The 15,041-nt window shown below is 44.3% G+C and overlaps 1 protein-coding gene across 2 annotated transcripts in view; it reads right to left on the reverse strand.

The window, feature by feature from the left end:
• The window catches only part of plxna2 (plexin A2), a 160,339-nt gene that overhangs the window by 47,156 nt on the left and 98,142 nt on the right, over positions 1 to 15,041 (reverse strand). For both annotated transcript variants that reach the window (XM_046395614.1, XM_046395615.1), the window contains exons 8-13: positions 12,903 to 12,999; positions 10,866 to 10,980; positions 9,582 to 9,782; positions 8,858 to 8,954; positions 8,345 to 8,544; positions 1,405 to 1,556 (exon numbers count right to left, since the gene is read on the reverse strand). In XM_046395614.1, the coding sequence (XP_046251570.1) occupies positions 1,405 to 1,556; positions 8,345 to 8,544; positions 8,858 to 8,954; positions 9,582 to 9,782; positions 10,866 to 10,980; positions 12,903 to 12,999 (862 nt within the window). The remainder of the gene's footprint in view (positions 1 to 1,404; positions 1,557 to 8,344; positions 8,545 to 8,857; positions 8,955 to 9,581; positions 9,783 to 10,865; positions 10,981 to 12,902; positions 13,000 to 15,041) is intronic.

A 15,041-nucleotide genomic window follows, 5' to 3' on the forward strand; every position in this document is an offset into this window, starting at 1 on the left:
CCTTTCCAGTTTGATAAAGCTTATAGTTAGTGCTGGCCTAGGCCGCCCCTAGTTATGCTGCTATAGGCTTAGACTGCCGGGGGTCCTTTGTCTGTCTGTCTGTCCTTCGCTCTCTCTCTCTCTCTCTCTCTCTCTCTCTCTCTCAACCCAACCAGTCAAGGCAGATGGCCGCCCATCTTGAGCCGGGGTCTGCTCCGAGGTTTCTGCCTTCTGAAAGGCAGTTTTTCCTCACCACTGTTGCCAAGTGCTTGCTCAAGGGGGAATGATGGGTTCTCTATATTACAATTTAATTGAAGAATTTGGTCTAGACCTGCTCTAATTGGAAAGTGTCGTGAGAAAACTTTTGTTGTGAATTGGTGCTATATAAATAAACTGAACAGAATGGAATTGAACTGAAGTGAATTTTCCATGGTTTAATATTTAATCCACATTAGCTGCATAATGGTTTTTGTGCTGGCTCTACAGATTCCTACGAAGAATTATTGTCAGATCAGATTTTGTCAAAAAGAAATGATTTCTTTTTTCCACTGACCACCAAAGATCTACAAAGGCAATCCAATCTACAACATTATCCTAATCCAAATACTTTCACATACATTTAGAGTAAAGGATCTTAGCATGTTTGTATGTGTGCAAATACATTTTCCCCTGCAAGGTCTGCATCACCTGGGGAGGCTGGAAAGCCATAAGGCACAGAGTTTCTTCCTCCACACGTTTAGCCAAAGGGGAGATGGGCAAGTTGTGAAGCATGGGCATCGTTTCATTAGTTCAGGGTGAACAGGACAGACTTTAACGTGATGTATGCACAGCATGGGACAATTAGGGAGGTAAACACAAGTAAACACACACACAGCTGTTATGGGATTGTTGCTGACTAGATGAGCTACAGAGAGAGGGAAACGGGTTAGTGTGCAGCAGGAGGGAGAACAACAGTGTCGAGGCCAGACTGGCTGGACCTACTCCAGTCTTCATTAAGGCAGAGACGGATGGGAAAGAAGCTTTTTGTCACACAGCACACATACTGATAAAGAGTTCGTGGCCTGTTACACTCCATACATACGGTAATGTATTAAAACACCCATCTGAACACACGTTATTAACTGATTTAATGGGTGTTTCTTATCTTATCTTATTTGTGTTTTGCCTCCTATCATAACATTTGGCAAGCTGTTCTGAGATATTATTGACAAACTGGGATCATTAATCATAATTAAAACATTTCCGTGTTCCACTGTGAACAACATACTTCAAATATTTTCCTTATCGGATAACTTATAAGGAACAATAAAGTATTAAAAAAATCTTATCATATTAATACAATCTGATTGTTTTTAATCATCACAGGATTAATAACAATATTTTTAAAGTAATAATTATAGTGCTTGTTCTGTCCAAGCGACTTACTGTTCAGCAATGATGTAGCCATCCTCTACAGGGGCACACCTCACCCCTGCCACCTCCACATTGCCCACCACGTCCGAGAAGGCCAGGCCAAGGTTTGTGCCGTGGATGGTCACCCGCGTGCCTCCCTCTGGGGGTCCAGCCACTGGGGTCACCTACAAAGCCATGAAAAGCCAAAGTCAGGGAGAAAATTAATGAAGACTGACATTAAAAAATGTTCTTCTCTTCAGTTATGGTCCTGTCTCAAAATCATTAATTGGCACAGGTTTCCATGGACGCTCAAGGATAAATAAGCTCTTACGGTGCAGGTGGCTGTAAAAGCAATTAAAAGCACTCCCACGCCTGTATTCACAGAATGTCAGAACATGCCATGAGTCACTGCGCCAAGAGCATCACAAAAGTGGCTAATGTTTTGTTGCCCTTCCTGTCTAAATATGGCATCGCATCCACACACATGAAACCACACTTTTAACACTTGTTTTCTTCTTACAGCTACTTCCTATAACTATTGCAATGGTAAATTCAATTAAAGAAATATTTCTATAAAAAGAAGAATCAGATTTGGATTAATAACATCCTGGAGAGACGCCTGGTCAGAACCTTTTGCTGTTGTCATGGATGATAGATCTAACGAGGGGCCATACTAAAGCTTAGTGCAGACCACCTACTCATAAAGCACAATATGGCTACCCAGCATGACCTTGGCATAGGGTAACATGCTGCCTTCTGTGCCGCAGAGCCCTGTTGAGGCTCGGACCTGGCCATCATCCAAGCTTTTAAACATGAGAGGAGAAGACAATGAGGAGGAGGAGGAGAAGGACGGAGAGGAGGAAGAAGCATCGAGGGCACAGAGAAAGGAACAAGAGGGAGGAAATAAAGAAAGGCCGGCAGAGTAGATGAACAGGGAAGTATAAAAAAGACAGAGGAGACTCGGAAAGAGGAGGGCAGAGGGGAGGAGATGACTGTCACTTTGGCTGTGTGGAGCTGCAAGTGCTATGTAAACAATCAATATGCTATTACTGGCCATGCAAGCTGAGGAAAAAAAAAAGTTGTGCCCGCTTGCTGAGCCACAAAGTGCCACGTGATGGGGACCCTTCCAGTGGTGCTGCACACCCTCCCCTCCCTACCCCCGACAGCCACTAGGGCATTGCGGCTTCCCTGTGGGACACCGGCGTTGTAATCTAGATTCAGTGGACATTAATTGCTCTGGATGTAAAGTAAGTGTGTCACTGCACCGCCTGAGGGGTCTGAATACATGAATCTTTTAGCACTGCTTGGGCATGCAGGGTATAGAGGGGGGGAAACATAATGGCTAAATATATCCATGTCAGGCGATGGCAGCAGCTATTCGAGTCGACTTAGTGATGTTACGTAAGCAATGTAAGGGCCTGAGAGGGAACAAGATAGAGAGGAGGGGACAGAGAAAGACAGGCCATAGGAGACTCTAAGAGAAAGCCAGAAAGGAGTGAAAAAATAGAGAGCACAGGAAAGAGAAGGGGACCAAGAGAAAGAGGAGAGTACACAAAGTGGTAAGAGTGGCAGAGGGAATGTGGATGCCACTCAGTTTGGTCCCATCAGCCATGATGGATGACAGGTGAGGCAGGGATGGCGACAGGAAAACAGTGTTCACAGCCACAGATGGGCATGCTAAAAGCCTGGGAGACCTCCTCCTTCTACCCTTGAGGCTGAGATGGAGCCCTTCCCACGATGGACCAAGCACAGTCTAATCCATGCATGAAACCCATTTGACTGAGCTCCCCATTGGCAGATAGAGAGCCTTGATTCACGAGCAGATCATAGCAAAACCATCACTTCAAAGGCTCACGCCACCGATGTCTCCAGGCTTGGGAGGCGTGAGAGCGAAGTGCTGCTCTCTGTCTCTTTATCTGTATATTTCTTGCACAAACAAAAGAACAGAATCCATTAAAGACCCTCCTTATACATGTGGTTTGACTGCCTGTAAATCATAATGACCCCTGCAGACCAGGGGGAACCTGCTGTAATCACGTATTGTAGTTAATCTTTTTAGAGTGGTGGCGTTTGTCTTTATATTTCATTGCAACATCCTCTTCTTTGCATCCCCTGCATCATCTCATCTCCCTCAGGCTGAGTGACACATTCTCTTCTTCCTTCTCCAACCACCAGCTTGCTTGTTTGTCTTAACATAAGAAGAAGAAGAAGAAGAAGAAGAAGAAGAAGAAGAAGAAGAAGAACAAGAAGAAGAAGGAGAAGAAGGAGAAGAAGAAGAGGAGGAAACCTCATTGGACGTGCATGCACTGCCGTCCTTCCTCCTCCCGTTCCCACCCAGTGCTGCCATGCCATGCTCTCGGTGTAATCCTTTTAGGAGCAGTGCTGCTGCCCGCTTGGCATTGTCAAACTGTCAATAGAGGGTAATTCCCAGCAAACAGCCAGTCAGCTTGAGCATCACACTCCCCGCTCCCACTCTTTCGCTTTCTGTAGCATAATCTATTTCTCCAGCTTAGGGGATCACAGCATTGGCCACTTACCACCACTATTTCCTTAGACATTCTGCAGGATTTGGCAACAACCACAGAAAGACTAAAGGGTGTTGAGATGGTCTAAATTGGGAAAAAAGAGGCCTTCTAATCCACATGAATGAAACTTCCAGAAAAGAAAGGCTCTCTTTCGGGGAGATAATCTGCTAGTCAGAGCAAAAGAAAAACTATGGCAACAGAGAGAAATGGCTGTAAATGTGAACAGCCCGGGGATGTCTGTCAGTGTAGTGTTGACTTATTTAGCTGAAGTAATGGTGGGGAAAGTTCTGCTGATGCAGCCAAGGCTAAACTCAATACATAGAACAGAGGGCAATACGCTGCCCCAGCTGCCTTCAGGCTATGCAAGCCCAGCATGTCACTGTAACTACAGTAGCTGACAGAGTCGAATGCCATTCTCCAAGACAATTCAGGGTTCATAATATTTAATCACCTCATTCTATTCCTAGAATATACAATGTCAGCATTTTTACGGTATATTCTTTATTATCAAACTTTAATACACACATTTTTTCCAACTGAATTTTATCTTCTTAAAGCTCTACACAGATTCTCCCAGAATTAGACTACATGACAGAAGCTGTATTTCTATTCTTGCCATAGCTGGATATTTTGCTTTTGAAATTAAATAGCCCTTGATACAATTTGGGAGCTAGCAGCTAATCTCTTTGTCTTTGGACTCCGCTCAGACTAATTCGAGCATGTCACATTTAATTGTGGGTAACATTTAATGAGCTTGATAAAACCCCGCTGATCACTTGTTCCCGAACAAACTGCGTCCTAAATACTTGACGGGGTCTAAATGTCTTGTAGTCGGCTAAGAGATACGACCAGTGATGAAAAGGAGTTTTTTTAATGCGTAAAGAGAAGAAAACAAGACACAAAATGATGGGATAAAGGGGGGGCAGGTTTGTGGATGACTGTGTTTTCCTCAGTAAGTGTACTCAAACAGGCCACTTTAATGTCATACAAGGAGTAGATGGGTACACTGATGTTATACTGCTTGTTGCCAGGCTTAAGACTTACTTTACTGCAACTTTTTGTTCATCCTTGCTTTGGCTGGTTTAATGAAGGGAAGCACGCACACACACACACTGTACAGCAACTCTCTCAGGGTTACAGCAGCGAGGAGAGTTCAGTTGTACCATGATACTGACTGACAGGCCCACCATCCCTGTGGTGCTCAAAATATCAACAATAAGCCTGCATAAACTGTGTGAGAGTGAAAGAAAGAGGGGAATCCTATACTTTTTCTGTCCTAAGGCAACAGCTACATGTTTATATTTACTGTCAAGGAAGCCTCTTCTCTTTACTGTAAACTCGTACAGAAGCTACGGCCAAAGCCTATTGAGGAGATGCCTTTCATATGCCCATCCAACTCCCAGCTTCATTTGATGTCGTTCCCTCTGCTGTTAGCAGGGGCTTACATCTCTTCAATATTAATGGCCCGTGGTGGGAGGCACCATGGCACTTAATAGAAACATTAATTATTCAAAAGGCCTATCTTGTGGTAGGCACATCTACTAATGTGCTAGTATGTATACAAATCAGCTCATGATGGGGGCTTCGGTGCATACAATCAAAACCAAATTTATTAATAAATTCAGCCCACCGGGGGGATGTCTGCTTCTTAAAGAAACTGTAATCACGGAGAGACGAAGGGGGTAGGGCGCGGCACGAACGAGCCCCGACTTCACCGGCAATGAAGAGGAGAAATATTGGTGCGTCTGAGCGTATCTGAAGTACGTGCTCATGTGAATCATGTAAATTAAAGCAGAGTTGGTTTCGCCACCTACAGCCGTAAACAGACCTGAGCTCAGACAGCCCACAGGGGCCCCTCTTTCCCCTCCCGTCATTCTTTCCACCTTTTCATAGTTCAGTTCCTCCGCTTTGTCCTTTGTTCTCTCTGTCGCCTCGCTTCACCCTGCCGAAGTCCTCCGTGCTCACCTAGCTCTCATTCACTTTTAGCATTATCATTCTCCCAAACTTAGTTGAAAGATTTACCTTGCAACACTGTAATCTATCACGAGCCAGTCAGTAAATATTTATAATTATTTTACTATACTGATGTGCAAATAAGAGTGCTTTTTGACGTCTCCCCTGCGACATTAAACTTGTTGTATCGATCTTTGGTTTACACACTGTATTTTGGTGAAAGAGCTTTGTCAATATTTTTTCTACATCTGTAGCTCAGAATAAAAGCCCTTGCAGCTGCTATAGGCGAACAAATTGATGTGTTTTTCCTTTCGATGCGTAATGAATTTTTGGCTGGTTGTTGACCGAAGGCAAGTCTGTAAGCCTTTACTGTGATTCTGACAAACGGACACACAAACCTGGCCTGTTCTCTGCAGATATTTATATGGACGGTCAAAATGTTGTTGGAACTCTTGAAATATACTCAGGTTATATGCTGTCAGTTAAACAGGCCAGGAGTTATGAACATACACCACTGGACGACAGATCCAATAATTCAACATACACTGCACTTAAAGCTGCTTACATGTTTAAGTGCACTTTCTTTGCATTGTCCATGTGTTATAATATAATGCATGAACACTATATGGACAAAAGTATTGGGACATATGACCAGCAGAAAATGACATCACACAGCTTTGCAGCTATAACAGCTTCCACTCTTCTGGGAAGAAGAGTGTTTGGAGTGTTTCAACCTTCATGCAGTAGAGCATCTGTGAGGTCACACACTGATGTTGGACCAAAAGGCCTGGCTCACAGTCTCCATTCCAGTTCATCCCAAAGGTGTTGGATGGGGTTGAGGTCAGGACTCTGTGTGGACCATTCAGGTTCTTCCACACCAATGCAGATATGCGAGTGGGTCAATGCACTTGTCTCAGAGAACACTGAGCATTTAACTAATTTTACAAATACATAATTTTCCTGTCCAAAAAAACAAAAAAAACAACAACAGCACATTCATATACTCTCACCGCAGTGAAAATAATTTGAATAACATCAACTCTCCCATATTTTGTCCTTTGACAGATGAAGGTCCTACGGCCTTGTGTAATCACATACCGTGATCATAACACTAATGAAAACACGGAGGGGAACGAGGTATGTCCCACTGGATGGCTGTGAGCATGTGCCATAGAATGACAAACTGAAGGCATAATGGAGTTCCATGAGAGTGTAATTTAATTCTCCAAGATGAGTCACAGATAGTGATAAACAGAGACACACGAAGGAAGGAGAGATGACAGACAGGGAAACAGAAACAGATAGCGAGAGTGATGGAGAGGCAGAATTAAAAAGAGGTAGAGGTAAAAAGAGGTTCCTCTTTGTACTGCCTCTCTTTCTCTGCCTTATCTGCATACAGTATAGCAAATCAATTAACCAAATTGTTAACTTCACTTTTTAATTGGCTCGAGTCAGATGTGAGTATGGTGGTGGGGGAATGAAAAGCCAAATGAATCTATGTGGAGGTACAGGGGTCTGTCGGGTTAACCACAATGCACTGGTGCGTTACCAAGCCTAATTAAATAGTATGTCCTCCCGGCCTGGCTCCCTTATGACAGCAAACCCACCAAACGGGGTGAGAATGTGGCCTGAGCGAGCAAAGGCCTACTTGTGGGAAAACAAATAAACACTTCCAGGTCATGACACTGCTGTTGCTGAGTGGAGGACATCCAGCCATTTGGCAGGGACATCACAAAACCTGAGAAGGCTCAGAGAGTGGGAGAAAAAGAACCACGCACACTTGTCTTCATGAATCACAAAGTATTAAACAGACCCAACTGTTGGTGCCACAGTTATTCTCAAAGAGCTGAAATAACCTTGTGAGAAGACAAAAGACATTAAAATCTATGAGCAGCCATCTGTGCATACTGCACAGAGAAAAGGCAGAAGTCAAAGAGGAAGGCCCTTAAAACTGAGCATGTGTCAGGGCACCTTCCATCGGATAAACCCTGAAGGTAAGATGAAGATGCACTTGTGAGCATAAGACATGCAGTCGTACTGATACATACACAAGCATACAAATAATCCGTGGGGAGGGAGAGCATATGCTTTTTTTGCTTTTAAGCAATAACAAACAACAAACCTTTTCTCAATACGAGAAAGATAAACAAAAAGAAAAATAGGAGACAGGAAGACCCAGAACATCTACTAATCTGCAGGCATTAGTTGGGCGTGGCACCCTGGGGAGCTTCTTTAACACTTATTGCCGTTCTACTTGAGTCCAAAGGAAAACAGAACAGAGTAGCATAGCTGCTTGTCATGCAATACCTCTCAATGACATTTCATTGTCAATGATAGTACCTGTCTGATCATACGTTCTGTGTAACTGCTTAGAAAACTGAGTGTGCCAGGACGAGATGTAGCAGCGTGTTAGCTAATTATTGCACATTGATTGGAGCTAGATGTGTTTGGGCAGGCAGGGGGGGGGGGGCGGACAGAGGATTATGGGTACTGACCTCAGTGATGCGTGGGTTGGTGCACTTGACATTCTTACTGGACAGGTTCAGCCAGCGGATGGTGTAAGGATTAATGGGAGGGCAGTGGTGCCGCAGGGTACACCTTCCCTCTCCGCTGCACCAGCCGCACTGGAACTTCCTCTCTGCCTTCAGACACATGCCGCAGCTGTCTCGCTGGGCTGCGCACTTGTACAGGTGCACTGCAGGATACAGGAAGCAGTAGGGATATGCAATGAACACACAACAACTGAGTAACCTACAAAAGAATTTGGAGATTTTTGAAGGAAAACAGACACCAGGTTTGTTTTGAGTGAAATATCCCAACAGGCTGTTCCTGCTTTTTATATTTAATCTCCAGTAATACATATTTTAAAATACAATTTGACTAATATACCACATGCACAATCTTAAACTCTGCTTAAAAAGACAATATTTAAAAGCAGAGAGAGAAAATGAGAGTGATCTATCCATCCTCATCCAGTTCATGTTAACAGATAGGTCTCACATTCTTACCTTGAATATTCTCCGGGTTGTCAATAATGAAGTTTCCGTTCCACACCACCGAAAAATCCACAGGCAGCGCACTGATTTTCATTCCCTCATACAGATACTAGAGGCCAAGGATGATGAGGGGAAGAGAGGGAAAGATGGGGTAAAGGGGGAAAAGACACAAAAAGAGAGGAGGATTTCAATGGGTGGTCTGAGAATTTTGCCTTTCCCATGATCCCCTGTAGATGGACTAACATGTTCTTCAAAAGTTACCCCAAAGTTGCATCATCTCATCATCAGAGAGTTGACAAAGTGAGAAACCACAAGAAATGGAACAGCTGAGCAGAGGCATGAACTTCCCCTGTTGGCCTTTGGAAATGCTGTAACTGCATCCTATGCCCTTAATTCCACACAAATGTGTGTATTGTGTGTGTGTGTGTGTGTGTGTGTGTGTGTGTGTGTGTGTGTAAGAGAAAGAGGGAAAGAGAGTAAGATGTGTATGTCTGTGGTTCTTCTGGGAATCTACTGCAGAAGTCAGTGTGCGCTTGACTGGAAGGCAGTCAGGCTGCAATTGTCTTCAGTGTAATTACTTAGACTGCATCTACTGTGTCTCCCCTGAATAAATGACATACATGTGTGAGTACACACACACACACACACACACACACTTACACACACAGTGGTATTGCACTTGTTTTATAGAAGAGTAATATCATATTACAGCATCTGCAAGCGTCACCCAACCTACCGAGCTGTTCTGGCACTGCACGCTGGAGCTGTTGAAGCGGAGGGCAGTTACTCTGTGGCTGACCCCCTGGATGTGGAGGACACACTCATAGCCTCGCTGGCCCGACTGGGGCTGGGGAAGGTTCCTGGCCTTCAGGGTGATAGGCTTCACCTCCCCCGCTGGGATCAGAATCTCCTCAGAGCGCACGAGCTGGGGACAGTCCTGCAGGAAACAAGCACATGACAGTGGAGCACACATCAGTGGCAACAAAACAGAAAAACATAAGTGGTATTAAGTATAAATTCAAGTCTGAGTGCATCTGAAATGGAAATTCATATCAAGTTAGATTCTGAAAGTGACTCCTATGACCTTGGAAAGCTCTGAGCTGATGCCTGAACATTTAACAACTCATTATCATGCGTAGAATTGTAAAACTGCTCAATTGGAGAGGAGAACAATTAAATAAGTGCTCTTTGGTTTACAACACAACAATTTTGAGGTCAGTTCTGTTAGCGGTATAATCTGAAAGCAACATTTGTACCAAGAAAACTTATCATAGCAGCAACACACAGAGGCTTTGGTCCCCTTGTCCTTTTGGTTTCACATCTATAAACCTTGAACACAGCCTAATCTGGTGGAATCATCCTGTGGAATCTGCTGCTGTTGAGAGGCCAGTCTTTATTCAAAATACTGATCTAATTAATGAATTTTGTACAAGTTCCATGTATTTACAATCTGAAAGGCTGCAGGAGTAATATGGTAGTTGATCTCTATGTGCAGTTAACACTCAAAACAGCAGTTAACATACTTTGTTGTCCTTTAGCACAAGTAAATTATTTTAGGGATGTAAAAAAAAAACACATATGCTGTTGCAAATATCCAAAGACTGTCTGTGTGGATGGTCAGAGAATAGTGTAAACCAATGCAGTTGGTATCCACCGCACGTGACGGACTGGGTCAGGGCGACCCCGTGTCATTGTTAAGACACGATAAGCTCAATAACGCCAGAGATAATGGAGTGTTAATTGCTACTGCAGAGAACAAGAGCTCTGAGCGAGAAACGCCAATTCGAAAATAGAAGAGCTTAGATGGCTGTCTTTCTGAAGACATGCCCCGAGGCCGACACAGCGCTGGAACACGGAGCGGGATGCAGGCAGAAGGAAACTGAGAGGGAGGAATGTGCAGGCAAAAGGAAGAGAGGGAGGGAGCATGAGGAGAAGATAGGGAAGAAAGAGAAAAGAAGGTTGTGCTCGCATACTTGCTGATATGCATGTGTGTGTTTGTACATGTGTGTGTTTCACTAACCTCAGAGGCATTGACTCGTCCCTCCTGGAAGGAACAGCTGGAGGGGTCATGGGTACACAAGTTGCGGTACTTGCACCAGTGGCAGCGGAAGGCACTGTTCACACATGACAGACACCTGCATGGACACACACACACACACACACACACACACACACACAGGGAGAGAGTCAGGAAAAAGCAGCGCAGTCAAGGAGAGGCAGCGAGTTTGCCAAAGTGGGGGGAAGTGCCACAGAGGAAATGAGTTCAGATCCCAAGTGGGCACCTGCTGTTGTTGTGCCCTTGTGGTTGGCACAGTACCTAATAGCTACTGGGCCAAGTTCTCCCTGCATATGTTTTCCACTGCCATATATTAAGGCTGTGTGTCAAGTGTGAACGGTAGGCTGCATATTAGCCCTCGTAACCAGAATCAGACGGAGAAAGGGAGACAGAGAGTGAGAGAGTAGAAGAACGTGGCGTAACGAGGACAAATAAGACACTGGCACAGCTTGATCCTGCAATTACCATTAGCCCTGTATTGTTGGAGTGTCGCGATAATTACCAGCTGTTAGGTGTGTGTTTGTGTGTGATGATTTTTGCATTCACAATATGTAAGTGTGTATGCATTTTTGTCACTGTATGGTACATACTGCCCTGCCAGTTATAATCACATCCTTTATGAAAGTATAATATATTACAAATAAAAGTTCTGCATTCATACTTCATTATTACAGGAAAATGACATCAGAATTCTACTTTAGCACAGCATTTGAGTAAATGCACTTTCCAAGACTCGTGACTGGTTACATGGATGAATGACTGGAGAGATTACGCCCTGCTGCAAGGATGGACAAGAGAGCAGGAAGGAGCGACAGCGTGAAGCTACGAGGCCTGATAATCTCTGTACGTTGCCATAGCAAAGACAGCATACACCTTTACCTGTGATGGCATTTACTACACTGCGTATTCATGACCAGTTTTATGGAGAGTGCTTTGTAGTCGCGTTTGGCTACCCCCCCCCCCCCCCCACTCTCTCTCTCTGAAATAAGGTTGAGTTATGCATACTTACTTACTGTAAAATATTCATCAGTGCAAAAGTGTGGGAGGGATTTCGGGCAAGTACACTAATTCAGAAGAATAGGGCTGATTCACCTTCTGGCAAGTAGATTGTACAGTATGTGTGTAAGAGGGGAGGAAAGAGAGAGCAGGAGTTGGCATCAGAGCATGTGAGGGAGAGCGTATGCCCTTTACAAGCGTATGCATCTTTCTTTGCGCACTTGAGTGTGTGTGTGTGTGTGTGTGTGGCTGCAGCTGCGCGCAAAAGGATGTTTGTCATCGGCGATTAACTGAGCTGATGTGAGAGCTGGTAATTGCTTTCTGTGCTGCTCAGACAAGGTTCTCAGACAGCAGGCAGGAATATGAAGCTATAGGGCTGTGTGTGTGAGAGAGAGAGAGAGAAAGATGAGGGAGAGATGCAGAACAACGTTTAAATGTTGAGTGGATAGTGAAAGGATAATATGACATGCTACTATTCCTACACCTCTGCTAGCGTCACTGCTGCGATATCCTTAGTCTCCTGCTCTCCATTCAGTGATACTCTCAAGTCAGCGAGGCCTTTGGACCTAATACAAGCAGAAGCTGCCACACTGGTATGAAGCGAGCAATTGCAAAGGCATCACCGACACTGAGATCTTCAAACCGGGGATTCAGTTCAGCAACACTCAATCAGGGACAACTGTGGCATGAAAATGGGCATGAAAACCCTACTGAAGACCTGTTAGACAGAAAACTGCATGTTTTGTACTTCAGCGTGTCTGAGAAGAATGCTTCATTAGCAAAACAGCATTGAAACTTCCTGTTAGGAGGCTCAGGGAGCAAGCCAGCGATCAGATTGCATTAGTCTTTACAGGAGATATTTTTAGAGGACTGGGGCTGGCTAAGGTTGAGGACAAATTGTAACTAATTCCCAAAGCATTGATCCTGTGGTTTTGGGCAGCAGTTCTGGGCCACTGTATTTAGTAGATGGAAAAAGAATGAATGAGCTCTGACAGAGATACTCACAGTTGGTGGACGCTGCAGTTGTAAAACTTGACCTCTGTGCTGATAAGCATCTGACCGGTTTCCTTAGAATTGAGCCTCAGCTCCACGCCTGACCAGTCTGAAAGAGAGGAGATTATTGGGCAATATTGCAGCACGGTTCCTTTATCTTTGCTTTATTTTGTTGTTATTGTTGTTAGCAGCAGACATTGTTAAATATTATGATAATTAGATAGGTGCTGCAAGCTGGTGCTCTAGAAAGGTAGCATTTGGTGGCAAAATAAAAGAAACATCACAAACATCCATCCATCCATCCATCCATTTTCTATTCCGCTTATCCGTCAGGGTCACGGTGGGAGCTGGAGCCTATCCCAGCTGACTACAGGCAAGAGGCGGGGCTCAGCCTGGACTGGTCAGCAGTCAATCGCAGGGCCAACACACAAAGGCAGACAACCACTCACGCACACATGCACACCTAGGGGCAATGTAGAGTAGCCAATTAACCTAATGTGCATGTTTTTGGGACCGTCGGAGGAGGCCGGAGTACCCGGAGAAAACCCATGCAGGCACAGGGAAAACATGCACACTCCACACAGAACTGGGATTCTGTGTGACTGGGATTGGAACGGGGATTCGAACCTGGAACTCTCTTGCTGTAACGTGACAGTGCCACTGCACCACTGTACCGCCCTTCTTACAAACATATATGCCTAAAATGAGCAAATCTTAATCACATACAGAGCCATTTAATCTGATCAAATATTTTTGTCCTTCATTGCACTTTTGGCGTTCTGGCAGTACTTCTGTTTTCTATATAAAATGAAAAGGCCACTTATTTCTCCCCATGAGAATGCACACTCCATAAATATGTGTGTGTGTGTGTGTGTGTGTGTGTGTGCATATGTGTATGTGTAGAACAGCCTGAATTTCAGATGACATTCAGTGTGTAGGAGGCTCGAATGACCCTCCGAGCCCCGTTCTCTCCGCAACACCTGTTGGGAATCAGGCTCTGTTTCACACCAGTCTGTATAGCAGGCAGGCTAGGTTCACTGCAAGATTTGTCTCACAGGATCTGGCAAACCGAGTGGCTCCCGTCCACATAAAACCTCATCTAAGATTTTATTTTCCTTAGTGCAAAAGGGTGCCAGCTATTTTCTTTAATTTCAAGCTCAACATGAGTCCAGTGTCCTCACAGTTCTATCCTAACTGCACCTTTGCTCTCATTCTAATTTCTCTCCTTTATTTCCCCTTCTTCTCCACATTTAATGGCATTTCCTCCTCTCCTCTCCTCAGGTCATTGCCACAGCAGGATCGATGTTGATGTGCAACAGATAGAAAAGCTTGCTAAGGGACAGGAGATGGAGGAGGATAGCGGGGAGGTCAGGAGGAAGAGGCCTCAGGGGAACTGATGTGGAGTAAAAACGGAGGTATTAACAGCTGGGAGAGGGAACAAAAGAGGAGGGAAGGATGGAGAAGGTGGTCAAAAGGGAGGATGGAGGGGTGTAGAAAGAGAGGAATGATAGGATGGATGGAGGGAGGGCTTACAAGGGGGATTGGTTGACATTTACCTAGGGGAGAACATTCATATTAGTGCCTGATGCACCACTCCCCACGGGAGCTCTGGGCAAACAGGACTGTCATTTACTCACAGGGAGGAGGATTACCAATCCTCCCAAAACACACAGAGATTTCCACATACTGCACATAATATATTATTCAGGGTGTTTGCTTTTTTCACCCTGCAGCCATCTTGGCTCGCAAACAACAGGTATTTATTGTCAAACAACAGGTGCGAGTATTCATAATGATATATAGGTTTGCAAATAAATGAATGCCAAATCTGTTGTGGTAAATTTATGGACCTATGCTCAAGGAATGTTTGAAAGGTCATAAGATTTCTATGAATAGTATATTAGAGGTGATTAGCATATTCTTATTCTTGGACCTAAAATATGTCTTAGGCAGTGTTTATTCTCAAGAATATTTATACTCCAGATTTCGTGAGATGATGCAAAAAAACCTTTTGACCGCTGCTGAAATGCAGCTTGTTATGATGATGAATCATTATTATTATTATATGTTTGTTTTTTGTGTGTTTATCAAGGATCACAGAGAAACAAAACAACAACAGGCTCCTGGTACCAGGGCTATGCTGAGACACTA

This window comes from Scatophagus argus, chromosome 8 (assembly GCF_020382885.2).
Source record: "Scatophagus argus isolate fScaArg1 chromosome 8, fScaArg1.pri, whole genome shotgun sequence".
Taxonomy (NCBI): Eukaryota; Metazoa; Chordata; class Actinopteri; family Scatophagidae; genus Scatophagus; species Scatophagus argus.